The sequence below is a fragment of the Peromyscus maniculatus genome, chromosome 3 (assembly GCF_049852395.1).
Source record: "Peromyscus maniculatus bairdii isolate BWxNUB_F1_BW_parent chromosome 3, HU_Pman_BW_mat_3.1, whole genome shotgun sequence".
Classification (NCBI taxonomy): Eukaryota; Metazoa; Chordata; class Mammalia; order Rodentia; family Cricetidae; genus Peromyscus; species Peromyscus maniculatus.
Window position 1 is genome coordinate 105,997,759 of NC_134854.1, and position 27,071 is coordinate 106,024,829.

At 53.7% G+C, this 27,071-nt stretch overlaps 1 protein-coding gene across 21 annotated transcripts in view; it reads left to right on the forward strand.

The window, feature by feature from the left end:
- The window catches only part of Dysf (dysferlin), a 205,312-nt gene that overhangs the window by 109,456 nt on the left and 68,785 nt on the right, over positions 1-27,071 (forward strand). For all 21 annotated transcript variants that reach the window (XM_042273544.2, XM_006991530.4, XM_006991528.4 and 18 more), the window contains 8 exons: positions 172-314; positions 2,220-2,393; positions 14,189-14,282; positions 14,729-14,806; positions 21,657-21,838; positions 24,579-24,719; positions 25,342-25,371; positions 26,615-26,644. In XM_042273544.2, coding sequence (XP_042129478.1) covers positions 172-314; positions 2,220-2,393; positions 14,189-14,282; positions 14,729-14,806; positions 21,657-21,838; positions 24,579-24,719; positions 25,342-25,371; positions 26,615-26,644 — 872 coding nt within the window. The remainder of the gene's footprint in view (positions 1-171; positions 315-2,219; positions 2,394-14,188; positions 14,283-14,728; positions 14,807-21,656; positions 21,839-24,578; positions 24,720-25,341; positions 25,372-26,614; positions 26,645-27,071) is intronic.

Consider the following 27,071-nt stretch of genomic DNA (forward strand, 5'->3'; position numbering starts at 1 on the left):
TTGTTGGGTTACTTCACCTGGGGAACTTCCTGAACATGCCTCCACTTCAAGCCACCAGTCTGGCCCAGAGTTTTAGCTGCTCAGGTTCTGAGCATGCCCCACAAAAAGAGATAGCTTAGGAGAGATGGGGATTTGCTAACAATGATTTACAGGTTTTACCCCACCCCCTAGGCTGGGAGTACAGTATCACCATCCCCCCGGACCGAAAGCCAAAACACTGGGTCCCTGCTGAGAAGATGTATTACACTCACAGACGTCGGCGCTGGGTCCGACTGCGCAGGAGGGACCTCAGCCAGATGGAGGCACTGAAGAGGGTGAGCCAAGGGCCATAGAGGGGAGTGGGGTTTCCGAATGGAGGAGGCCAGTGGACATAGGGTGGGCCTGTGTGCATTAACAAACGTGTGAGTGTGCATGCAGTATGCACAGGCACACAAGGCCTGTGTTAGTTATTTTTCTGTTGCTGTGATGAAGCATTATGACCAAGGCAATTTATAGAAAAGGAGTTGATTGGGGCTCCTAGTTCCGGAGGGTTGGAGTCCATCGTGGTTGGGAGGCACAGCACAGTCAGCAGGCAAGGCAGTTGGAGCAGGAAGCCCAGAGCTCACATCTTGAAATGTAAACAGAGAGAGAAATCTGGAAGTGATGTGAGAATTTTATATTCAAAGCCCACCCCAAGTGACATAGTTTCTCTAGCGAAGCCATACCACCTAAACCTCCCCAAACAGTGCCATCAATTGGGGACCAAGTATTCAAATGCCTGGGGGACATTCTCACCCAAAACACTTCAAGACCCAGTGAATTCACTGACAGGTCTCACCCAGATCAATTTAGCACATTACACATCACACTGAAAGAATGGGTCACATTCTGCACACAGATCACAGACCCCCCCACGCCCAACACAGACCACACTTGAAACTTATAGATCACACCAGCCTCCACAGATCACATCTGGTGCTTACAGATGTCTCCTCCACCGCCCCCCCCCCCCCCGCCCATATAACAGATATGGATGTCTGAGTAATTCGGAATTCACCTGCAGCATTCACCTACAGTCCCTGAAGGCTCAAGGATGTCAAAGGAAGTGCTTTGTGCTTGGTTTCCTAGAGGGAGACTCCATGATATGGAGACTCGAGGGCAGGGGCCCTTGAACCCCACAGATAATCCTTACCTGGAGGTAGGGGATGCAATCTACACCCTCTGAGCTATCTGCCATTGGAAGGTAGGATATGCTGCGACACATGTCTCCACAGGGAGATGACTTACTAGTAATGGACTGGCTCCTGAGCTATGCTTCTGGCTGCCGATAGGCCACAGTGTGAGCATGTTGGTTAGTGAAGGACTAGATAAGAGCCATCAGTGTTCACCCAAGGAAGCCACAGTACACAGGACAGGCCCACAGTACTTCCTTGTGAGCACACGTGACCACATGCACTTGTCGCAGAGTCTGGGAATGCGCATGTTCAGCCCAGCCTCAGGACCTGCCTGCCCTGGATCTTCTTGTCATCTGTCCTTCATTCCTAAGAACACATTTGGGTTTTCGTAGCAGAACCAGGTCTCTCCCACTCTTTAAGTGGGAAAGTCTTTAGGGGACAAAGCTTTCTTTTCCTCCTTTGAGCAGAGGCTCTAGAGAGGGATGCCTGGGTGGACAAGCTGCTGTGAACCAGGCTGACATCCTTCCTCTCCATGGAAGACATCCAGTTGTTAGAGGTGTGGGCCTTGCTTGGGGTCCTACTGAGTTGATGTCTGACATCAGTGCTGTGTCTCTCTCTCACAGGGCCTGGGGCCAGAGTTCCTACAGGAAAGGGTCCCTTTGGGGGAGAGGCAGGGGCCCCTCACAGTTGGCCTAGGTCTACATCCTGGTGAGAAGTAGCCTGACCTTGGGAAGCAGGCTCTTCCCAAGAGCCTCTGAACTGCAGACCCATCTCTATGTTTAGAAGCTGGGACGTGAAGGAGAAAAAGGAAGTGAAAAGAAAGCTTGGATTCGGGCAGTTCACCTCCAGTTCAAATAAACAGCCCAAAGCCCAGTGTCCAGCTCGGCTGCTGTCTGCCTTCCCTGCCGGCCTCCTCAGCTGCCCTGTGGCCTAGGAGCCGCCTTTCTCTCCTGGGCTTCCTACTCAAGGCTGCTCAAGGCCACCTTCTTCCAGGTGGCTCTTCCAGGCTTACCCCTTGGAATCCTGCCCTGTCTCTCCCTCATAGCTGCCTCCTCTCTCCCACAGCACAGGCAGGCAGAGGCTGAGGGCGAGGGCTGGGAGTACGCCTCGCTCTTTGGCTGGAAATTCCACCTGGAGTACCGCAAGACAGATGCCTTCCGCCGCCGGCGCTGGCGCCGCCGCATGGAGCCACTGGAGAAGACCGGGCCGGCAGCTGTGTTTGCCCTCGAGGGGGCCCTGGTACACTGGGTTGCATCTGGCTGGGCTTGGGTGGGGTGCAGCTTGCCTTTCCAAGGCTGATGTGGGACAGGCATGGAGCCCCCGGGGGTTTTTAGGTGGAACATTGGCCAGCCATCCTGGCTTGGGTCCCTGTGGGGTGGCATGTGGGGAGAGTGAGCAGCATTCTGGGTGTCTTCCTAAATAAGACAGCTTCTTTCTGGACACTGGGGGACCCGCTGCTTCTCTGAGTGTGAAGATGAGAGCAGAGAGGGAGGTGGCCTGGGACTCTGAGTGGCTCACCAGACAGCAAAGCCAGAGGACTAGAGCTTCCTGCAGAGATGGGCTGGCGTGGATGGGAGCAGAAGTCAGGGAGTGGCCAGAGAGGTCTGGTGACCCTGGCATATCCTTGACTGGACACAGTTCTCCCAGGTGGAGGGTTTGATAGGATTTGGGGGAGGTATACCCGAGAAAGGGAAACCCTGGATGGCTGCCGTTCCCCTGGGGCATCTTCTGTAGTTAGTAGTACGGATGTTGGTTCAAATGACTCAAGATCTGGGCCCAGGAAGAGCTGATGGCGATCAGAGCAGGGACATTTGGGGCTGTTCTCTGTGCTGCTCATCTAGAGACTTCTGGAGACAGAGGGAGAGGCCTAAATGAGACCACCACTTCTGGAACACAGCCAGTACTATGTATACACTTTTTTTTGTGGGTGTTCTGGGGCTCTGGACCTGCAAAGCAGATCCCATCATCCTTTATACACAAGGTTGTCTGTGTCAATGCATATGTGCATGTCAGTGGGTCAAGGCAGCTGTGAGGCCTGGGAAAGTCTCATCGGGTGAGTCCAGATGTGATGAATGGAAGCAGAGAAGGAGATGGGAGCCAGATGAAGGCTGCCCAGAGGGGTCCTTCATCTCAGGTAGTACAGGAGAGGAAACCCCCTGAAGGCCAGGTAACAGCCTGTGGCAGGCTTGTAGAGAGAACCTTCTAGTCTTAGACAAAGCCTGGGAGAGAAGCAGAGTCATCCTGGGCTCTGGGCCACTAAACAGTTGTCAGCCAGGACAGGAGCAAATGAGATAGATCCGTGGCTTTCAGGAAGTAAAGCAGGGCTGTGTGTGGCTGTCTTTGTCCTGTGTTGGCCTGGCTTGGGCACTGGGCAGGGCCTAGGGATGGTCCTGTGGCTGAGGCTGACAGTAGGGGAGGAAGAGCCTGAGGAAGGCCAGGCGAGAACTGGAGGGACTATTCGTTCTCATTAGGGAGAGACTCAGGCTGGGGAGATGGCTCAGTGGGCAGAGGGCAAGCCTGGGGGTAGGAGTTTGATCCCTAGGTTCCACACTAAAAAGCTGGGTGTGGCGGCATGTGCTTGGACTCCCAGTATCAGGGAAGCAGAGGCAGGAGGATCCCTGGGGCTCTGTGGCCAGCCAGCTTAGCCTAACCATTGATACCTAGGTTCTAGTGAGAGGTTGTCTCAGAAAACAACGTGAACACTACAGAGAGACTGCACTTATATGTGCTTTGGGCCTCACTCAGCTGAAAGTGCTCTGGAGAGGAGCCAGCTATTAGGTGGCAGGAAACTGAGGTTTTCAGGGTGTCCCTGGGACTCTTTTCTCGGTCTCAGCCTCATCTCACATTCCTCCTTGGTAGCAATGATGTGCTGGTGGCAGAAGCAGCCTTCCTCCCCTATGGAAAGCCCAGAGTGCATCAACTCCAGGAGAAGATGGCCTGAGCTGGTTGTGTGCCTGCGTCAGTCCCTGGGCCTGGGGAGAGCGGTGGAAGGCTCTGGATGACCACACTTGGGCTCTGTGATTGGCAGCACCACTAGGTTTGATAGAGGAGCTTCTGAAAAAATAGTGGGGAGCAGAGAGTTCTGGAGGGCAGGTACAGGACTTGTCTCAATGGGTACCAGGGAGCTGAGAGCATTGTTGAGCAGAGGTGAGCTCTGGCTGGAGCAGGGGTTGGGGACCATGAATAAAGCAGCCTTGGAAAGTAATTGAGAGAGATAATTTCCCACCAGAAGATCCAGGGCTAAGGCTACCACATGGAGAAGGAGGGTCCTATGGGACCAAGGTGGTATTTGGAATGGTAGAGGGACACCCAGGGGTGTCAGAGGCTCGGCAGTGTAGATGGGAAGGAGCCAAGAGGGCTCGGGCACAGGGTGAGCCCAGAGTTGCTGAGTTCACTGTTGGCTCTGGCTAGTCTGACATTCGGTGTAGCTGTGTGAGGGAAGCGGATCTGGTGGCAGCCTGCCAGGCGGCCAGGGCAGGGAAGCAGGAAGAGTTGGGGTTGAGTGTCAGCTGGGAGGGGTGGGGCATATGGTCAGAAGTGCCCAGAGATGCATGGATAAAGGCAGGGGCTGGAGCAGGGTGGGGCTTGGAGGAGGAAGTCAAGCAAAGCTAGAAGACATGGCCCAAGATCCTCACTGTAGAGACTGGGGGAATGGGGCACCGCGGTGATGAGATGTTCCAGAAGCGAGACACTGACTAGTCTGTTGTTTGTGGGAGAGCGTGTCACGGGGGAACGAACCACTGAAGTCCAATGTCAAGTTGACAGATAGGTTAGGGTTGATGGGATTTTGATTCATTTGTGATTAGTTCATGATACATGGAAGGAACCAGCCTCAGAGAGCCCTCTGCATCCCTGAGGAGCACGACTGCCAGAGACTCTGAGGGAGAAAGTCTGTGATTGCTAGGGTAGATGCCCCAGAGTTCTGCAGTGTCCTTAGGAGTTCAGTTTTGGGGCAGAGCAATTATCCTTTTTGATAGTAACTGTCTGGACCACTTTGTAGCTGAGTAAATGGAATCCCCTCAGCCCCAGGGCAGACACATGATCACATCCTACATGTCCCCATACCATACTCCTTTTCTACAGTCACCTTCACCTGCTTCCAGCCTGGTCAAAGGGTGGACCGGGCTTCCATCTGTAAGCTTATTGGCCTGGGACTCATGCACTCTCCACATCACAGGACAGATTGCCAGGTGTTCTGTTACCAAGGCCACACTGCTGGTCCCTGGTGTCTGCTAGTGCCTGCCCTGCACCTGGTGTAAGTGTGATGGGTGACAGGCTTCATGGGTGCTCTGGATCTTGCTTCTGCCTCCCACGCCTCTGGGACTGTTACATCACTCGTGGAAGAGACCACATCTTAGCATCACTGGAAGGATTAGCCGTGACTGTGCAGGCTAATGAGCAGAGAAGTCAGCTGAGGACCTGTTACAATACTGGCTCTGAGTCAGTGTCCAGGTGGGGCTCAGGAATCTCTACCTCTAACAAGGTCCTACGTAACAAGCTGCCGCCGCCACCGCCGCCACCGCCGCTGCAGGCGCCGCCGCTGCCGGCTCCAGGGCCATCACTGAGTGTAGAGGACAGAAGACACCATCTAGATGCTTTTCTGAGAGACACTGGGTGTATGATCAGTATCATGGATGGGGGCAAGATAAGACAGCTTGTCCTGCCCTTTGGTGGATCTGATGCTGGCGGCTTGGTCTACAGGGGAGCGCCTCTGTGATTTAGGGCTGGAAGAGAGATTTTCTTGTGTGACTGAGAATAAACCTGCTGCCTTCTATATCTTTGCCATTCTATAGTTATTCCAGAGTGACCATGCTGAGGGGGAGGGTGCTTGGAGGAGGCTATATATAGAGAGACCTTGAAAGAGCCAGGGAATGTCTGTGGGTGGGGTTAAGGGAACCTCCCGGGAATCTGAGGGGTTTGAATGTCTGGGCCCCAGGACTAGGCCTGGTTATGCCTTGCCTCCTGCCACCCCTCCCCTGGCCTGCCAGCACCCTCTGGAAATCGTCTCCTTGGAAGGCAGGCCCTGTCTGCTCGTTAGCACCAGCAGCAGGGGCCAAGCCTGGCTCCCTCCTCAGAGCGGGAGGCCCTGGCTCAGTCTGCTAAGCGTCTGCTGTCTCCATCCCGCGCATTATTTTATTTTCGTATTATTCTTTTTCCAGCTAATATCCTGGCATTCCCAAAGACACCGGGTTTCATAATCTTCCTGGCGTTCCCAGGGAGCTGGGAATCGGAGTACAAAGCCGCTATTATAGCGAGTTCCATCAGCCTCCTCCTTACCCCACACCCCTTGCTGCTGCCACAGCCACCACCGCCCGGCTCCCACCCAGTCACCCCCTCCTGACGCCACCAGCCTCTCTGGGAACTCTGGTGACGGCTGCTGGGGATGAGCTCACGGAATCTGTTCTGTCGCCCTTGCCCTAGGCCTGCCCTCCGGGCACGAGGATTTTTCCAAGCCTGCCTCTGCACTTGGCCTTGCTGGAGGGGCAAGGCTTCCCAAGCTGCAGAGGCAGACGGGCTGGGAGGGAGGGAGGGAGGAAACAGGCCCAAAGCGTGTGCTGGCGTCCTTGGTGCCTTCTAGAGCTGAGAAAGACTTCCATGTTTAAAGGGGCATGTGAGCCTTGGAGCTGCAAGAGCCTTGGGAATTTGGATGCCTCTCTGTCTCTGTCTGTCTCTCTCTGGCAGTCTCTCTGTCTCTGTCTTTCTGTCTGTCTCTGTCTCTCTATGTCTCTGTCTGTCTCTGTCTCTCTATATCTCTGTCTCTCTGTCTCTGTCTGTCTGTCTGTCTGTCTGTCTGTCTGTCTGTCTGTCTATCTGTCTGTCTGTCTCTCCCTGTATGTGTTCTGCCCTTTGGCAGATCTGATGCTTGTGTATGTGTGTCTGTGTGATGGTTAAATTCTGATATCAGGCCTCTGGCATTATCTACTTCTCTAGGGCATCCAAGTCACTAAGAGAGAATTACTAGAATTACTAAATCTTTTTAACCATGTACCACAAATCAGGCAGACAGGGTTAAATGTGGCTCTGTATCCCCCAGTGATCCTGGAAGACTGGATGCTAACATTAACCCATCTTACAGCTGGGGACAGTGAGGTGCTGAACCTAGCCCCTGTCCACACATGGCTCTTTAAACTCTTTTCTAAAGTAACCAGGGTAAGGAAATGAAGTTCCTGTCATACTGGGTGATGCAGCTATGGGGTAGTGATGTCACTGTCCCTACAGATCCTTCTTTGAGCTCTTAATGTTACTGCAGAAGAAATAGGTCTGTGTCTGTCCTAGAACCTACTTAGGATACACAGTTGTCTTCCTCCCTCTCCTCGGGTACTTTCCGACTCTTGGGCAGATCACAAACTGCTACTTTTACCCTCTCTTTCACCAGGACAGAGTGTCACTCCCGCTACACCCAGGGCTCTTTCAGGGTGGCCCTAGGGAGAAAAGATTTTTAGTGTCAGGAGGCTGACACTTGGCTAACATCCTTGGTTATCCTTGCTCTGTGCGTTTCAGACAGGCAGTCAATTCCTTGGCGTGGCCAGATGTGATGAATCCCTCTCTCCACCCAGGGAAGCTGCTACCTGGGAAGCCTACCATAGGCCAGCAGAGACCCAAGTAGTGAGAACCCTTAGAGACAGGTGTCAGCACCCTGGGCCATTGGCGGGGAAGGGCAGTTGTGAGTTGCAAGGGCTGAGAAAGGTCAAGGAAAGGCCAGTGGGGAGTAACTCAAGACTTGAGCTGGCTGGAAATGAGGTCCCACATGGCTTGGCCAGGGTGGGGCCGTCTCTGGACCCGGATGAAGTCATGCTGTGTGCCTGGTACCACAGCCCAGTTCCCATATCTGTTCCCCCTGAGCAAGGCATCCTTCAGAGGTTTACCTCCTGGGTAGCTATGGTCCAGGGCTCGGAGTCATTGACTTATTAGAGGCCCACTCTGTTTATCCGTCCCCAGGTTCCTTTCTTGAGATAGGGTTTCATGTATTCCCAGACTGGTCTTGATCTCACTCTGTAGCCTTGAACTTCTGATCTTCCCCACCTCCCCGATGCTGGAATTACAGATGTGTGTTAAAGGATTGAACCCAGGGCTTTGTACATGCTAGGCAAGCATTCCAACGATTGAGGCACAGATACTAGGGGCCCTTGACCATCTGAAATAAATACTTGTTCCCTCCCTGGCATTGTGCTATCTGGGGCTGGAGGGCTGGTGCCCCATTCAAACAGAGGTCTCCCCATCCCTCCCGCTCTCCTGATAGAGAGGACAGTTTGATTATGTCCCCTACATGTGTGGGCCCTCTATCTATCTTGCTCCAACCTGGGTTTTAAGATGCTGAGGTCCTGAGTGAATGTGCCTGCACAGCTGGAGCCCCCAAGTATGACATCACACTTGATGGTCTATGATCCTCCATCCCTGATTATTATTATTATTATTATTATTATTATTATTATTATTATTAATTATAGCTGGCCTGGGACATTATTACCAGTCATTCTAAGAAACCAGGCATGAAGAATCAGGGCACTTCCAGACAAAGTGGGACAGACACTTGTTGAAATTCTTGAGGCAGCTGCCAGGGGAAAGAATCTGCCCTGGATGTCTCTGCAGGCTGCGCATGTGCAGATACGGAGACTTGGGAGGACACTCGGCCTGAATCAGCCCACACGTGGCACTGAGAACTCTCCAGGTTGCCTGGTGCCCTCCCAGCTCCATGGGGCTGTCCGGCGATAGTTCTGCAAAGCCTTTGGTAAAGACTTTAGCAGCTGATTCCAAACCCTGGTTCCAGCTGCAAATTAAATGGGGTTGCACCCCTGCCTGCTATTCTACTTAAGACCTGATTGGGAAGCGAGGTCTCTGGTCCACTCCCTCTTTTAAAGGGCTTTCGTGCCTTGGTCTGGCCTGCTGTCTTGTGTGGGGCTTTAGTATAGGTGGTGGCATCCAGGGCAGTGCCCTGGGTCCTGGGTATGACTTCTTCTGGCCCTAGGCTGGCACTCAGCCCTCGGTAGCCACTTCAACACTTTGCCTAGGTGCTCTGAACTCTGGTGGCTTCTGGAAGAGAGACCCTGGTCTTGTTAGAGAATCTACCATTTAACTGCAGGGAAGAGACAAATTGTCTTGGTATTCTCACCTGTCGGATGGGGAAGATAAAGAACAAAAAAACCAGTAGCCTCCCATTCCTAGTGCAGGGTCAACACACTGTAGGCCACAGGCCAAATCTGACCCATGGCCTGTTTGGCAAATAAACCTCTTTTGGCCCATAGCCAATGTCACTTTTGGAGGGCCTGTTGCTACGTTGTGCCTTGGTGGGTGTCGCATCTGTGACAGACCCTCAGTAGCTCCCAGTGGTGAAGATGTGGACTCCCTGCCTGCTTGTGGACGTTCTTCATGTCCTGTTCTAGGATACAGACCACAGGCACCTGTGGCTACCTACTCTGTTTATAGATGGCTTTGTCTGATCAGTCCCAGGAGGCAAGCTCTATTAGGAACCCACTTTGAAGAGAACTTGTTTTGGTTGAACTGACTTCAGACGCCTACCGAGGAAAACTCTGTCCCATGTCTCCATGTTATTCTGATGTCCCTGCGAAGCTGGTGATGGTCTGGAGGGTCACTGGAGGGTCGTGCTGGCCAGTGCTCAGCCGCCAGCTCTCCAGGAAGAGCCAAGCCAGGCTCCCCAGTTCAGGCTTGAAGCACATGCTGATGTCTGTGGGGGCAATTCCCAGATGTGTGTGGGTTTCCTTTGTTTCTTCCGTCTTCTTAATCGGTCTCACGATAGCTTAGGCTGGCCTAAAACTCACTCTGTGGCTCAGGCTGCCCTAGAACTCCTGTTCTTTCCTGTCCCAGGTTCCCAAGTGCGGGGGCTACAGGCCTGCGCCACCACCTCTGTTCTGAAATACCAGTTTCTTGAGTTGTAAATGTAGAGAGTTTCTTTTGTTCAATGACTGCCTCGCAAAGTCCCAAGTCTGTAATTGACTCTGGGGTATGAAACAGCTCCAGCCCTTGCCACTCTGGGATCTCTAGTCCTATTTGCATGAACAGAGGTGTGGGCAATATTTAGTTCCTGTTCGTAGGGTACCAGGTACTCTTCTCAGCGGTACCAGGTTCTTCTTGCTCTGCCTCCTGCGCTGTGGTGGGAGTGGTCTTCCCTGGAGGAAGAAGGCAGCCATCAGTGCTAGGCTACACCTCTCTGCTTGACCTGGTCAATGCAGGGAAGATTCCTGGCGTCTCCCCCATGGTCCCAACAAGCCCTGGAGGCCTTGCTGCTTCCTCCCTAGCAGCCATTGCATGGCATCTGAGGCACTGTCTCAGCCGTCTAAGCTTGCGATGGCTCTTCTGCCCACCTCTAGCTTTCCGGCTTTCTCCCTCCCACCTCTCCACATGGGTGCTGATAGAGTCCTCCAGGATATGGGTTACTCAGGGCTCCTTTTGAGGCTGGAGCAACCTTCCTGGTGGGCGGTGTGTGGCTCTGAGGGAACCTCAGACATGGTGTTTAGCCTTTTCTAGGTCTCTATCTCATCTGGATGAGGTAGGGGTCCCTTTTGTAGGCATGTCTCCCCAGAACCTGCCCATCTCTTTTTGGTTGAAGGCCTTGGAGGTCAGCCCTGGGCAGGCCCAACAAGGCTTGGCTTTATCTCCAGGGACATTTGGGGGCACTGCGTAGCATCTCTGAGGCCTAGTTCCTTCTTCTCACTGCCTCAGGCTCCTCCAGGGATCCATGGCCTCCTGCCGGGCAGCAGTGGGTTGGAGGCCGCCCAGTCCCCCCCAGAGGGAGCCATAGGATCCCGTACACAGCTCGCCCTAGGACACAGTGTGTGGCCACAGACGGCATGGCTGCCAGCCCCAGCCTGGGAGTCTCCGCATGAGCTATGTAGTGAAGAATGTGACTGTGGGAAACCCAATGCCCTAGGCCAACAGGGCTGGGCAGGAATGGGTGCGAGGGGTGGGCAGGCAGAGACCCCAGCAGTGCCATCCTATGAAGCCTGGCTGTTTACAGGACCCCCCAATCCCCCCTCCCCCCCAGTTTTTCTCACCTGCCAGCTGAGCCTTTCTTAGATACTGCCACCTCTGATTACTCAGTACCTACTCCAGGAAACCTTTCCCAAAGGGACACTCCAAAAGTCCCCCTATGCCCTTCCAACATACAGAGCCACACATTGGTTACAAAGGCGTCCTGGGGGGTTCTTCCCGTGGCAGTCAGGCTCTGGCCTCCTGAGGTGAGGGAACACTGCTAGCCACACAATTAACTACCTCCTGCCTGGGATTTTGGTCCCCGAGCTGCCCATATTGCCCAAGGCAAGGGCATGCTGGGTTTCCTTCCCTGGAGCCTTCTCTGGGCCAGGGATGTGGGCTGAGGGCATGTGATGGAGAGGTTGTCTGTGCATGTCTTCTGAAGACACACTGGTGAGGTAGGGAACTGCAGAAGGCTGACAGCCGAGAAGGTGCCCATGCTTCTGCAGTGGCTAAAATGAAGGAAGATCTTAAGAATAGCAGAGGATGTGCCAAGTGGGAAGCACAGGCAGTGCAAAGGCCCTGCGGCAGAAGGAAGAAGATGGATGCAAGGCATTTAAGGAAACTAGAGGGAAGGAGTGGAGATTTGGATGAGGAATTGCTTCCCACAGCCCTGGAGAAGTGACAGTGAATAAATAGACACACTGAATGCCAGGTACCTGCTGAGGGCTGTGCGGATGTTATCTGGTTCAATTTTTTTAAACAATGTTTCTAAATGAGGGGTACTGCCCCTTTCTTGAGTGACATATGACAGTGTCTGGAGACATTTCAGCAGTCATAACTAAGTGGTACTGATATCTAATTAGGTGACTAGGGATGCTTTAAACATGCTTAGGACACCAGTGGCCTCACCACTGGGAATCACCAGAGTGGTCATAAAACCAAAGTTAAACTCCCTGTATCTCTCACGGATGAGAGCCAGGATCTCAGGAACTCGTCATCGGCCATTCCAGCTGCCTTTCCCAATCCACTCTGGGAACTGCAGGCACAGAGCTTGTCCTTCTGTCTTACCGTAATTGAGCATGGCCTGGGCATGGTCCTCAGTGAGCATCACCAGCTAGAACATGAATCTTTACCCTGGTTTCTGTCCTCGGACTTGAAAGTCCCCAGGGTCCCACTCTGGGGATGGTCCCTGGATTGGAGTATTACACAGTAATGATGGTGAAGGCAGGCTGCTGCCAATCGACTGACCAACGCCAGCTTTGCCGTGCCTTCTCTCACGTGCGGCCTCAGATGGTGTCTGTTTGGGCTCCTTCCCTCAGCCTGGCCCTGAGAACTGCTTTAGCTCCGGTCCTCCTTCTGGAGAAAGGTGCTTTTCAGGTGGGGGCAAGCCTTGTCCCAGATTAGAACCACTGACTCATGGAATGTCCCTGGGCTCTCACTGTGCCAAGCATTGCTGGAGGTGCCCGGTCATTGTGGTACCTGGAGCTCACACTGAGCTTGATCAGAATATTTGGTATATTAACCAGCGTGTCACACGTCAGTGTCATGGAAAGCAGCAAAGCCATGCGAGGTCTGTGAGATCCCTTTAGGGTGTGCGAAAGTGCTGTGAGGGCATGTTTCAGAGTGGGTGTCCATGGCCCCTTTGAGAGGTGATGATATCTGCTTGAGTGGTGTCTGTGGGCTGAGAAAGGGGTCTCAGGGTATCCCTGCTGTTTGAACATGAGTGGGGTGCTAGTGTCAGGATGTCACCCCTCTAAAGCCCCAATTCAATGCCTACCGAAGTCGACTAGGAAGGATGGCTTTCCCTCTATTCCCAGACATTAATGGGGATCTGTTTAGGGTGATGTCCAGACCCTGGGAAGGTCAGTGGCCATGAGATATAAAGACACTGACCAGCTCTCTCTCTCTCTCTCTCTCTCTCTCTCTCTCTCTCTCTCTCTCTCTCTCTCTCTCTGTGTGTGTGTGTGTGTGTGTGTGTGTGTGTGTGTGAGAGAGAGAGAGAGAGAGAGAGAGAGAGAGAGAGAGAGAGAGAGAAAGAGAGGTGTGTATATGAGGGAGTGGTGTTTGTTTGTGTGTGTGTGTGTGTGTGTGTGTGTGTGTGTGTGTGGAGTCTGGAAATCAACCTCACGGGGTGTTCCCCAGGAGCCAAATACCTTGTTTTTTAAGACAGAGTTTCTCAGTGGCCTAGGGCTTGCAATTAGGCTAGGCTGTCTGTCTCTCCCAGCACTGGGATACAGATGTGGGCTACCACATCTGGCATTTTTATGTGGGTTCTAAAGATCAAATTCACATCTTCATGTGTGTGAGGCAGGCACTTTACTGACTGAGCCACTCCTGGACTAATTGTGAACAAATAGGAGTTTATACATGAACACAACCCCCAGCCTAGCCACACACGGCATAGCTTCTGGCGTCCATCCTCACAGCCCGTGCCTTACTTCCTTCAGATCAGGACTTGCTAGCATTCTTTGAGGACATAATGTGTGCCAGGTGGCATCCTAAGAGCTGCTTGTCTATCTTTAATAGGCACAGCAGCTTTCTGAGCTGAGCACTGTATAATTCTCTCTGATATACAAAAATGGACTCAGAGAAGTTAAGCAACCTGCCTGAAGTCACAGAGACAGTTAGTGAGAGGCAGCATCAGAATTCAAGTGATCCAGTTTAGAGCCACATTGAAACTGTGGCCAGAGGAAGTGGAGGGGTGCCACTCTACTCTCCCTGTCTGCAGGGGAGGGGCCCAGTGGTGAGAAGCAGAGCCCATGCAGCTGCAGCAGGGCCTTGATGCATCTCCGGGGACAGCAGAGGAACATGTTCCTCCTGCATGTGTGGCGTGGGCCTTTTGCAAGGACAGAACATGTGGGGAGCATGGCCTGCCTGAAGCCTAGGCCCGGGTTGAGGGCAGCAAGCCTCAGTGTCAGGTGGGAGAGACGGGGCAAATTGCTCACTCTGACCCTCAGGTGTAACTCTGAAGGATTCACACCCAGAGCTGCTTCTGGCTTGGAGGTCTGTGAGTCCAGAGTAAGAGGACTGGCATCCAGGGGCTACTTGGAGCAGAAACCCAGGGTCAGTTTTCTGCTGTGCCCTGACAAGCCTTGTGTCCCCAGGGTGGCATGGTGGATGACAAGAGTGAAGATTCCATGTCCGTCTCTACCCTGAGCTTCGGCGTTAACAGACCCACGATCTCCTGCATCTTTGACTGTAAGTCACACTTGACGGCATCTGAGTGTGTATGCACGACGTCACACTCGGAGTGGGGTTCCGTAGTCAGGAGTGTGTATGCTGAGGGCTTTTAGGCCAGCCAGGTCTTTTTGTATGTGTGCCTATGTACACATGGTCGTTGGTGTCCGTGTGTTGGAGATGGGGTGTGTGCGTTCAGTTCCTGTCGCCGTGAGTTTGGCCTCCCCTCCCCTCTTCCCTGGTCTCTCTCCTTGGGATTGGATAGGCTCAGAAGGCTCAAGCTGCTGCCTCTGAGCTAGACTATGTCCTCCTAACTGGAAGAGGCTCCCTCTGCATGATGGCTGTCGCCATTTCCATATTCAGCTGGAGTCTGCTGCCCTTCCTGGGGCAGACCCTCCTCTTCCTGTAGCTCCAGCCCTTAGCAACCCTATTTATCACATGGCATCTCTGTTTCCTCCTGAGTGAAGATGGGAACCGCTACCATCTGCGTTGCTACCTGTACCAGGCCCGAGACCTGCCAGCCATGGACAAAGACTCCTTCTCGGGTAGGTGGAAAAAGGGGAGGACCTGGGACTCCCAGTGGGAGGGCTCAAGGTGTGTGCTGTGGTTGGCAGGGTCCTTGGGTCTTGACTTCAGTGAGTGCTAGATACTGTTTTCAGGTTCCGGTGTCTCCTGCTCATCAGGACAGCTGACCCTCACATGAGACCTTAGCAGGATTTGACTTAGCTGATTGTCCCTTCCTTCCCAGGGGCCATTCTACGTCAGATCTCTAGTGATGTCTTTCTCTATGTAGGTCACTCTGTGCAGGCCCAGCTCTCTGAGGCCCCTACTTTCCCAGACCCAGATCCCTGAGGTCCCTGCCCTCCCAGATCCCAGCTTCTGGAGGTCTGATCCATCCTAGACCTAGATCCCAGACCCTGATATTCCTAGACCCAGCTGTGTATTGCCTGCTTGGCCTGGGGTCCTTTATGGAAGACAGTTCCGTGCATCTTTGCTTCGGCAGCACGCTTGCTCCGCTCTTTCTCATCCAGGTCACTCGGTTTCCTGCCCTTCTTGTTCCCTTCCACACTGCCCCAAACACAACTGGACTTCTTACTCCCTCGTTTTGAAGCACGGACCCCGACAGATGCACCTGCCACGCTTGCCCAATCAGAAGAGCCTTTGGAGGTGCGGGCCCGTGGTCCCTCCAGTTTCATCTTCGCTTGCACTGTTACCCATGAGCCCCAGCCCCCAAGTGCAAGCCTCCTCCTGCATGTGCCTGGCCTTGGCAATTAATCCCTTCTCAACCTAGAGTGCGTTTCTTCCTCAATTTCAACTTCAGGACCCAGACCACACGTCCTCTGATTCCCCCAAGCTGAGTTGGCCACTCCTTCCCCGCTGCTGGACACCTCTCCATTACAGCTCTCTGCACCCTTATCCGCTGTGGGGCTCAGTTGTGGTCTGTCCGCTGCCATCTTCCCATCATCTGGGTGCTCACACAGGGACGTGCCTTGTTTCCCCTCTGAGCACCACTGTGTACCTAGGCAGATACTGATGGCCAGGTGTCCCACCTCCTTATTTTATAGGTAAAGAAATAGAGACTTGGGTGGGTTCCCTAAATTGCTTGAGCTGAAATAGCTGACAGGTGACAGTTGGGAATTAAGTCCAAAGGTGTTCCCCTACAAGTACCTACCCCCAGTTAAGGAGGATGGGGTTCTGTGGGAGTGGCCTTCTGGTCACAGAATGGCTGGCTGCACAGCATTCTAAGCCCAAGCTCCCTCTCCTTCCCAGAAGCTATAGTTCACACCCAGGTTCCCGTGCTCCCAGTGACCTGCCCTCCAGCACCACTCAGCTACGCACTGAGGGCTGGAGCGCTTCCCTCCTGGGCTTTGGAGGCGGGTCCTGACAGAGCCCTTTGCACAGTGACGTCGGCAGGCTCGGGGCAGTTAGACATCTGCAGTGGCTGTGTCTAGGACTCTGCCATTGGAACTGACACTGAGAAAGGTAGAAATGGACTGATCCCCAGCCTGCTTCCTTTTAGCAGAGGGCACGTGGGTGAGGGTGGAAGGCCATTTGTCTTCTGTGAACTGAGCTGGTTAAGGACACCCAAAGGGCAGGGCCTCCCCGAGGATTGCAGCCTGGGCAACTGGAGCTCGGCATGTGGATCATGCAGTGGGGTCAGCAGGCACCGGTCTGGGAGATGTCATACTTTCCACCCAGATAAACATCCCTTGAGCTTTGAGGGCGCTGCCCAGGGCTTCCTCAGAGGCCACGGGCTTCTGAATGAAAGGCCCGATTGAGCAGCAGCTGGAAAGGAAACCAGCAGCCAGCACGGGGGAACCTATAAAACTCGGAGTGTTTATTTTCACTCCCAAACCCTAAACCAAAGCGATTTCTCCCCGGGAACTGACCCCGGGGTGGCTGGCTGTTCAGTGCTGTGCCCAGCCACTGCCTGCTGTATCTGAGGAACCTGGTATTTGAAGCCAGAATGTCTGAGGCCAGGGGAGGGTCCAGCTGTGACTGCCTACTGCTAGGAGCATCTTCCAGCTGCCTACCCGCTGTCCGGGGCCATGCAGTCCTCTGCTCCCACCATGTTCCTACTGATAGCCTGTGGATGTGGAGTGTGGAGGAGACACTTGTGGGATGTTGCTGTTCAGGTGGCCTGAGCACTGTACCTCAGTGGGGCTTGCCTTTGTGGCCACATCTGCTCTCTAGGCCCGTGGAAGGTGTCTGTGGTGTCTGCTTGAGTTGAGTGTTTGCAGTAGAGATCAGGCAGAGAATATAAGAGGCAGCTAATACTAGTTGACTTCTCTGATACCGGTATGGGCTTTGCTCTGAGCTAAAAGTGGTGACTCCAAAGGACTGAGAAATCACTGTTCCTGGCTCCATCTTGCCTGACCCTTCAAAGTGGCAGCATCATGCCATCTCCCAACACAGTCCAAGCCCACATCTTCCTAGTTCTATGCACACCAATGCTACTGGAAGGTAGAAGCTGTCCTCTGCCCCATCCCCCCTGAAAACTGCTTCTGTATTGGTTGGAGCTGTCCTGCTGACAACTGCCACTCCATACCCAGAAGATCTTGGAGAAGTGTTGTCTTACATCATTTCAGGAGTGAAGATATGCCTATTATATAGATTCTTCTTCGGGCCTCACAGGTCAGGGGGTGACTTGGCTAACCCAGTCAAGGAGAGATGGCCGACAGGCCAGATGTTACATGATTTAGTGACCCATGAGGTGAAGGATCTACTTATGAAGTCCCACATTCCTCTGCTGGCCTGTGGTCCAGTGAAGTTGAAGTAATGTGGTCCTGAGAGATGTTACGCTTACAGCGGGTCACAGTGGGGTCTGTCGAACCTCAGCTCACCTGTGCTGTAGCGATGCCTAGATTTGGGTGTCACTGGGGACTTCCTCCCCCGGGGCTTCTGATGTCTGGCTGCCGCTTGGCCCTTCCTCTTCTAATCCAGGCTTTCTGTTCAGGTTGGCTCTGATGCTGGGGGTGGGGGTGGGGTGGGGAGACCCAGACATCCACCCATCAGGCATGGGAAGGGGTTTTCCAGACTGCATCGGAGGCTTGTGAAACGCTTCACTTAGAAAGGGTTCCTGGGAAAGAGACTGGGGACCGGATCCCAGCTTTATGATGCACGGCGGCTTGGAGGAGCCGTCTAACCTGCTTCAGCTCCTCAACGCCTTCCCAAGAACTGGGAGCATGAGTCGGGACTCAGGCCAGATTTCCCAGCACCAGTCCGGGGCCCTTTGATATATACCCACCATCCCCCTACTGCAGCGTCCTGGCTCTGGTGCTGTCTTCTTCCTGTCGCCCAGGCCAGGGGCTTAACCTGTGCGTGGCTGGCACTGGGGACACCTTCCTCTTCTTAGTATTTTTCCTTGGATCAGGGTAGGAGAACTTCCTTTGGCAAGTGTTTTGGATGCAGCCAGGTGAGTCTGGCTCTAACACGTGAATGTTCCCCACTTCCTTGTGCCATTCCGTCTCTTCACTTGGGTCATGACCATCCTCACCCAGGAGTCTCCTTCATCTCTGCATCCCCAGCACTGAGCTACCCTACCACACAGTAGCCAGTCAGTGCCTGAGTACTGAATGGGCGATGGGTTACCAGAGCCCCTGGAGTGGCACCTTTGTACCTAGAGCCTTTGGCTGATTTGGGTGATGCCCAGGAATGTGAGGAAAACATTACAAACAGTTTTATGTTTTCAGGGCATCCTGCCCAGCTGCTTTCTGAAGGGTCACTAAGTAGCTTCCCAGCGGAAAGAACACTTTCTTTACCCACTGCTTGCCAACACTGGGTTTGGTAATTTTGAACATTTTTCCCCCTAAATTTTAATTTCTTTTTTTTAAAAAAAATTTTATGTTGCTCAGGCTGGTATGGAACTCACTACGTAGCTAAAGATGGCCTTGAACTCCTGACTCTCTTCCTTTCAGCTCCCGAGTCCTGGGCTCCCAGGCAGCACACTGGCCTTTTTCTTGAGTTTGTAGTAACAATATTGCTGTGGCATCATTTGAACTTGCATTGCTTTGATTTCTGGGGTTCATTCCACTTGCCTTTCCTATGGGGATGGCATAGAGCACTAGACCAGGAGTCGGGCCAGTCTCAGCCTCCCGGGATCTCAGCCCAGAGGTCGGGTGGGGGGTGGGGGGATTGGTTGATGGGAATGCAGATATCATCCAGAGTCCTAGGAAGGTCAGAGTGGCAGGACTGGCCGACACCCTGGTACAAAGCTCTGAACCTATACAAAAAATGTCCTGTCTGGACTTGGTAACAGGTCCTTGGCTCTCTTGTGAGGTAATCTGGTGGCATCCTCAAGTGGCCTGTATCTGGAGCCTCTCAAAGGCAGCTTGTGGTCTTCAGAGAGCTCTTGTCCAAACATGTCCCCTTGGGGGTTGCTTCAGCTGTTTGGGTCCCGCAGCCCTCAGGCTGGCTCAACTATGGACATGGGGATCTGACCCTTCCCCGCTGACCTCCCAGGCCCCTGTTCTTTGCCTCCCTGACAGGATGTGTCTGTGAGTCCATCTGGCCACCTTGCTGCTGCTATGTCTTTTGCCCGGATGGGGGTGGGGAGATGGGCGGGGGTGGGGGTGGAGGCTGGGCCCTGGGCACACAGTAGCCCAGTGTCTGTGGCCCAAGGCCTCCAGGCCTGTTCTTTACAATGCTTTTGTTGTCCTTTTCCCTCCCATGGGTGGGTGGGGTGCATGCGTGTGGGTCTGGGTGAGTTTTGTTTGTAAGCTGCCCCCTGTCTGTCCCCCAGCGCTGAGCTCATTGCCTGAGCTGCTGGAGCTGCTGGAAAGAGCCAGCCTGCTCAGAGGCCTGCGTGGGGGGTGCTGCCAACACCAATACAACGTGCATGGCCGCTACAATGTGCAATTGTGACCTTTGTGTAAACGCGGTCGGTCTGGGGCCCGCACGCTTATAAAAATAAAGCATTGGGAAGCACAGGGGGGTGGGAACAAAAGAAGCTTTTTTGCTGGCTCTCTAATATGGTTTTATTTATCGGAACGCGCCCTCCTTCCCTTACTGGAACTGGGAGAGGTTCTCTGCCGAGCTTGGAGCTGATGGTATCACAGCCAGACGGTTTCATTAAACGCACAGACGCCGCCAGGCCTCGCCAGGGGCAGAAGGAAGAGGGCTCGGGGCCAGGCTGCCAGGGCCTGTGCGTGGATGTGGGAGTCCCGTGCCAGGGAGGCACTCCCCTGGGGAGTCTCTCTGTTAAGGGCATCTCATTGCCCTCCTCCAACCACAGAGTCAGGTTCAAAGCCAGTATTACAGGGGATGCCCTCCATGACTCTCCTACTGCCCCTCAGTTCCTGAACTAGCAGGCCTGGCTCAGGTTTGGTGCCCGTCAGCTAACCGAGTATGTTTCTGTCACAGGTGCCTAGGGCTCCTGACTGTGAGGTTGATGCCCTCACCCTTACAGCTAGCTCTTGAGTCACAGTCACAATGTTGAACCTTGCTGTCTACCTTAAGTGGAAGTCCTGCTCTTACCTCATCTTTCCACCTCATCTACAGCCACCCTGTGCCAGCCCCCCTCTCTCTGTCACCTCTTGTGCAAGGGTCCGGGTTTGTCTCTTGGTCTCCTTATAGCTAGAAACCTAGCCTGATTCCCTGTCTCCCCATCCTGGCCTGGGATTGTTCGGATGGCTCTGTATCCTCCGAGGCCACTGGAGCTCTGCTGGGTCACATGGAGTTAATGGCTGTGCCGGGGCTGGCCTGGGGGGCTTGGCATCTGGGATAGAGCTGGGGCTGAAGGTATCAGCTGTGTTAAGGCCCTGTCTCTTCTCAGACATCCGGCTCAAGCTGCCAGCTCCCTGCATCCTGACTCTCCTGTCCATGCGCCCTGAGCACCTGTCATTTGGAACAGGACCCTAAACTGATACGCTCTTGGAGACGATGGGAGAGCATCCTCCCTCAAGCATTTTACTCCTCTCTCAAATCATGTGCACACATTCCCTAGACCTCACACTAGTGTCCCAGTGTTTCCCACAACATTGCCTGGAACTTACTAGAAAGTCAAGGACCCTACCCAACTCCGCTGCATCACATGTGCAAGAGAACTGTTAAAACATTCTAGGTGATTCCATGGTACCTTCACATTTGGGGACCACCGGTCTAGAATCTGCTCCAATTATACCAACTTGCCTTTGGACAAGGCAGAGAAAACGACTGGCTGGGTCCCAGGCCGTTGGGCCTGGCAGGCTGCACAGGAATTTTGGGCGAGTGAGGAGCTCACACCATGCAGTGCCCAGCAGCTCTTGGCTCTGCATCCACCTAAGGCCGTGCCACCTCTGCCTGTACCAGTGCAGAAGCCTCGTAACTGATTCATGCTGTCACTGTGTGTCTCCTGCCTGGTCTCTAGGTGGCACCTGGGGTGAGCTGCTGAGGGAGGGTACTGGTCATGTTCTACTGATGCTATCCAAGGCTCCTAGAGCCTAACACCTGTGCCCTCCTCCCCTCTCCTCAAAGAATCCAGATCGACCATGAATATACGTCCTGCACTTCGTGTTTATTCTTCTAGGCTCTCACTCAAATTGTCGTTAGTTTGGGCAGATAGTTCATATTTTGCTCCAATTGTGTCCCCAGCTCCCAATGCCTGGTCCCTAGTATGGCATGAAGAAGGCACTCAGGAAATACTTGTTGGATAAATGAATGGGGCACACAGGCACCCACTTTTTTTTCTGGCACACCTTGCCCCAGTGACGAGCTAGGAGCAGGAAAGGAAAGGTTTCAAGTTCCAGGCCAAGGTCAGGCTCCATCTCCAAGTGGCTATAGGTGGCCTCAGAGATGTCATCTGGCCCGAATGCTGTTATTCCAGAGTGGCAGCCACAACCATGCTCTGGCTTTGTGGCCCTGCGACTCCTGATCAGTCAACTGAGTCCTGTCTCCTTCCTTACCTGCCCCACACAGACCCCTATGCCATCGTCTCCTTCCTGCATCAGAGCCAGAAGACGGTGGTGGAGAAAAACACCCTGAACCCCACCTGGGATCAAACCCTCATTTTCTACGAGATTGAGATCTTTGGTGAGCCGGCCAGTGTGGCCGAGCAGCCACCCAGCATTGTGGTGGAGCTGTATGACCACGACACCTATGTAAGTATGTTTTACCTACTACTTCTCTTTATTGCCCAGGACCCTGGGGAAAGTTGTGGTGTGAATGTTGGGGCTCCACTTAGCTACTTATCCCCAAGACTTAGGCTGGTGGCCTTCCTCCTCACTGCTCACTGAAATGATTTTAAATGAGTTTGAAATGGATCGCTGGCACAGGACCCTTGGCAGACATAGCTAATCAAACTGAGAGAGGGGAGCAGATCCAGAAAGGGCACAGAGCTGTGGATTAGAGGTCTGGCTTTTCTCCAGGCCTACCTTGTCCCTTCTCGCCACAATTATTAATCAAGCACTTTCTGTACTGGGCTGGGTGGCCTCTTGCCTGAGGCTTGCTGTCTAGGTGGGAACTGAGACACCCAGTATGTGAAGAGCGCTCTAGGTGAGACAGAGTGTCTGGAGTACCATATGGCCCTGTGGTATAGGCAGGGCCGTTCCATGGTGCTGTTCAACAGAATTTCCTGCGGTGATGCTGTGCTTTCTGGCTGTGCTCTCGGGGAGGGGAGCCGCCAGCCTCATGTGGGGAACACTTGAAATGCACTTGTCCCAATGGAGAAACTGAGTTCTGAATTCGGTTTAAGTAACTGCATCAGGGTGTGTTGTCCATGAGACATAACTGGCGGAGTGTTTGCTTAGCATGCACAAAGCCCTGGATTTGTGCTACATCAACTGGGCATACAGCCGTAGTGGTGTGCGGGCCTGTAATCCCAGCGTTTGGGAGGTAGAGGCAGGAGTTCAAGGTCCTCTTTGGCTACATATCAAGTTTGAGGCCAGCCTGGGCTACCTGAGACCTTGCCTAAAAACGAAACAAGTCAAAGCAAGACAAAACAACCCCCCCCCCGAAATCTGAAGGTGACTTATGCTCCAGTATAAGACAGTACTGTGCAAAATAATCAGGGGAAGCTGGGGTGAAGACAAAAATCCTGAAACAAATGTGGGGAGGGGAACATAGAAGAACATTCTAGCAAATATGGGGGTGCTGGAGGATGAAGAGGAAGAATGAGGCCAGAGGAACTGGGGGATGCGGTCAGAAGTAAGGGAGGCCATGTGGTTCTAGACAAAGAAGATCAGGTGGAGAGGTCTGGTCCGGGCGGGGTGCACTGGCAAGGAGGAGGGGTTGGAAGTTGTGTCCAGCAAGAGTTGCCATGACTACATGTCAAAAGTTCTGAGAAAGTGTGGCAGCCAGGGATGGGGAGGTGATGCTCTGTAAGGTGTTTACCAGATTGTCACAGAGGCTGGCCATGGGTGGCCTGGGTCTGGTTTGGGCATTCTGACCTGGAAGTTCTAGAGCTAGCAGAGCTCAAGGACAGGAAGCAACTAGATGGAGTGTCATCAGGGCCATCAAGGGAAGGAGGAGTACAGGTCCTGGTGCTTGTGAGGCAGGAGGAGAAAGGGGGGTGGGGGACTAGGAGGCCCTGAATGGGTGCAAGGCGAGCTGGTAGGTTCCCAGCCTGAGCCAGAGCTCTTCGGGGACCTGCTCACTCACACCCAGCCGTGGTAACTTTCTAGAACTATCTTTTGAACCGTGCCTCTCCCGTCTATCTCACTGTCACTCAGACCAGGTCCTGTTTGGCCTGTCCTTGGCTGGCCAGCCAGAAACTCTCTTTCGGAAGAATCTTCTCGAAACGTTGCTCCAAGCTGCCCTTCTCATGTTTGCCGGGCTAAGAGGGAGGTCTGTCCCGGGGTAGTGGTGGCTCCATGGATGAGGGAGAGTTGTGTCCATTGGGAATCTGCCAGCCCTACCCCTCTGCAGAACTCAGCAGCCAAGGGGGGCCACACTTGGCCCCGAGAAGCCCCAGACCCTCCCCAGTGCTGCGGTTACTGTCCGCCCTGAGTGATGATTCTGAATTGTCACTCACTAGTGTGGTGTGTGTGTGTGTGTGTGTGTGTGTGTGTGTGTGTGTGTGTGTGTGTGTGTGTGTGTGTGCTGGAGCTGGTGGCCATTCCAGGATGCCTCGTAGAGGTGCTGAGGCCCTCCCCTCCTGTAGTATAGCATGAGAATGGTCAGGGCTGTCTCCCAGCCCTTCCCCTGGGCAAGGGTTGAGGGCTTGTGATGCCCACAGCACCATCTGCCTGAGACCTGGCTCTGCCGACTGCCCTGTGAACTGTGGGTAGTCTGTCTGCTGTGACAGAGGTGAGGAGAGCTGGGCACCAGCACAAAAGCATGGAGACAAGAACTGGGCGAAGCCAAGGGGCTCCAGGGGAGGAGGAATAGGCATGGAGGTCGGCTGAGAAGAACTAGTGTTCAGTCACTGAGAGGAGGTGGACCTGTCCTATGGGCAGCAGGAGAGAAGGAGGAAGCCAGGTTCAAGACTTAGGAGGGAAAGACATCATTTTAGTAAGACTCACTTTGGGAAACAAGGTCACTTTTATTTTATTTTTTCATCTGAAAAAGTGGGGAAGTTAGGGGTGAAACAGTTGTGATATGAGAGTCCCTGACATGTCAAACAAGGGTGTTAAGGAAGTGTAGGCAGACTGTTTCTCCCAGGTCTCTCTGATGGGCTCAGGGGTGGATTAAGCAAAAGCATGGGGAATAGTAGTTGGGCACAGAGAAGGACTTCTGTAACTGCTGTGGGAATTCCATCTTAGTGCACGGAGGCTGCTTGCATCTGCTCCTCACGTTTCCCTAAGAGGGCAGTGCTTGTCATTCCACAGAAGAGGCTGCCCTGACTTCTGGGGCGGGGGGGAGACATGGGACACTGACTCTTCTCTTTCGACACTGGTCTAGGGTGCTGATGAGTTCATGGGTCGCTGTATCTGTCAGCCCAGCCTGGAACGGATGCCCCGATTGGCCTGGTTCCCATTGACCAGAGGCAGCCAGCCTGCGGGCGAGCTGCTGGCAGCATTCGAGCTGATCCAGAGAGAGAAGGTAAGGCTGGCCACTGTCCAGGCCTGGGAGGCCCAGCTGGGGCACAGGCCAAGGGTGGTGGGGCTGTCCACATGGTGAACTCCGTAGGAACTGGGATGCTTCCTCTAGAGTCAGCCCTCCTACTGATACCCACCAGCCCACCCTTTCTGATCTCCAAGTCAGAACACAATCCACTTGAGGGCAGGATGTCGACTTCAGGATGACTGACTCCTCTGGCCACAGCACTTTTTCTTTCTGGGTCATTCCCCGTCATGGTTTCCAGGAGCCTGCATGGTTGGGGCAGGGGGCCTTGAGTGTAGTGAATGGGTACTGGGGGCAGGCTGTGCCATGGCCTGGCTTTGGACCTTGTAACCAGGATCCTACTGTTAAACGCCAGGCTGTTTTGAGGGCTGTGCTCAGGTTTGCCATGGATTCCACATGAACCTTGTTTGTTAGCTGCTCCTGCGGCAGCTCTGGGTAAGGTGTCTGGAGGACACAGACTACCGCCCTTCAGCTGGGAGCAGCCCAAGTACCTGGCCTGTTTGCTACTTGACACAGTCTATGGGTGTTGGCCCGGGGTGGAAATCAGGGGTCTGGGATGGGTGATGAGCTGGTGAACAACATCCTTTTTTCTTTACTCTAGCCAGCAATCCACCATATTCCTGGCTTTGAGGTAAGTCTTGTTTGTGTATTTCTCTCCAGTCTGCCTACCCCTGTAGACCCCTCTAGGCTTGGGAGGGCAGCTAGCAGGACTCACCTTAGCCCACCTGAGGGCCCTGGAAACTCCTTTAGGCAGAAGGTGGCTCAGTGTGGTCCCCGGGTAGGTGACCAGGGGCTGGAGTTCTCATCTTACTCAGTGGCTCCCTACTGAGTCAGCATAGGCACCCCCTGCCTGGAGATGACTGAGCACCAAGTTCCAAACTGTAGAGACCTCAGAGCTGTCCATGCCAGGGCTCTGGATTGGGCTGGGCATGAGACTCACCATGGTGGATTTAACATTTATGGGAGTGCAGGTTTGACCACAGCCTCTGGGGGTACAATCCTGGCTCAGGGTCTTTTAATATTGCCTAAGGCCTTTAACTTGCAGCCCAGGCTGAGGATCAGAAAGTGTTTGGGAGCAGCCCAGTATTGTTAGAAATGCCAATTTCTGGGTCCACTTCCATCCAGGCAAGCTCTGAGGGTGGAGGCCCATCATCCCACACCCCACCCAGCCCCGTGAAGCTTCTGATGCACAGGAAGTTTCAGGATCCCTCTAGCCCAATTGGCCTAGCTCATGTCTCCCTGTGACCCTTTCCTCTCCTCTGCTGACAATGTCCCCTCGGTCTGCTTCCTGCCTTTCTGCCCCCTTTTCCTGGAGGTCCCAGTAGAAACCCTGTGCTGAGTCTCAGGCTTGTTTTCTTCCTTGTTCCATTTTAGAGCAGGCTCAGCTGGAGCCGCTTGGGCTGTTGGGACACACAGGGTCCGGGTGGTTGTAACCATACAAGTCCTTCCCACCCTTTGCTTCTCCCCGCCGTCTCCTGCCAGTTTCCCCTTGTCCTGTCAGGGCTGGGGCCCTCAGCTCTGCTAGTCCTGGAGATTCTTTCCATGGCTCCCCAAATCTACAGTACAGTTCTACAGCTTTGCTTGAGGCCCGACTTCTTCCAGGGGCTGCTACACAGGGTCCCAGGTCCCTCCTACTGCCTGTCTGATGTTCTCCCCCCTGCCACTTCTGGAGAGGATCAGACTTTGTCACAGTCCACTGTCGCTTCTTCATATGGGAGCACCTGAAGGGTGTGGCGAAGGAGCTGGCATGCTTGCCCTTGGTGGGAGGACTTCCTGTGGGTGCCATCTCTGTCCCAGACAGTGCTTCTTGTTACTAATGGAGACCCTTTGCTCTTCTGCTTCTCCTACTGTCTCCCGGATGTGGCCCATTCCAGATGCACGAAACTTCAAGGATACTGGATGAGGTGAGCTGAACCCAGGCATGGGGGAGGTGGTAGACCTGGAGGGAGGGAGATAAAGGCCAGACTTCCAAGCTCCTGTCACAGGGTGACTGGTCTGGATTTTAGTCCTTAGGCTTGGAGTAGAGCCACAGCTGCCTGGGGTACACACTGTGAGGTGATTCTGGCCCCAGAGGCTTGATGCCTCCTTAGTAGTCCAGACATATACAGATCACCTGAATGGCAATACTGAGTTTTGTCTGGTTGAGTAACAGATGGCATATTTTCAAGCATAAAATGTTGGGCAGGTGCCAGAGTAGCCAAGGAAACCTTTCTGGTGGTGGAGGCAGTGTTAGGACTTTGACAAAGCAATGGAGAAAATGGGAAGCACATAGCTTTGGTCCAAGGGGCCTAGGTGCAGCGTGAAGATGGATGGGAAGGAGAGCTCTGGGCC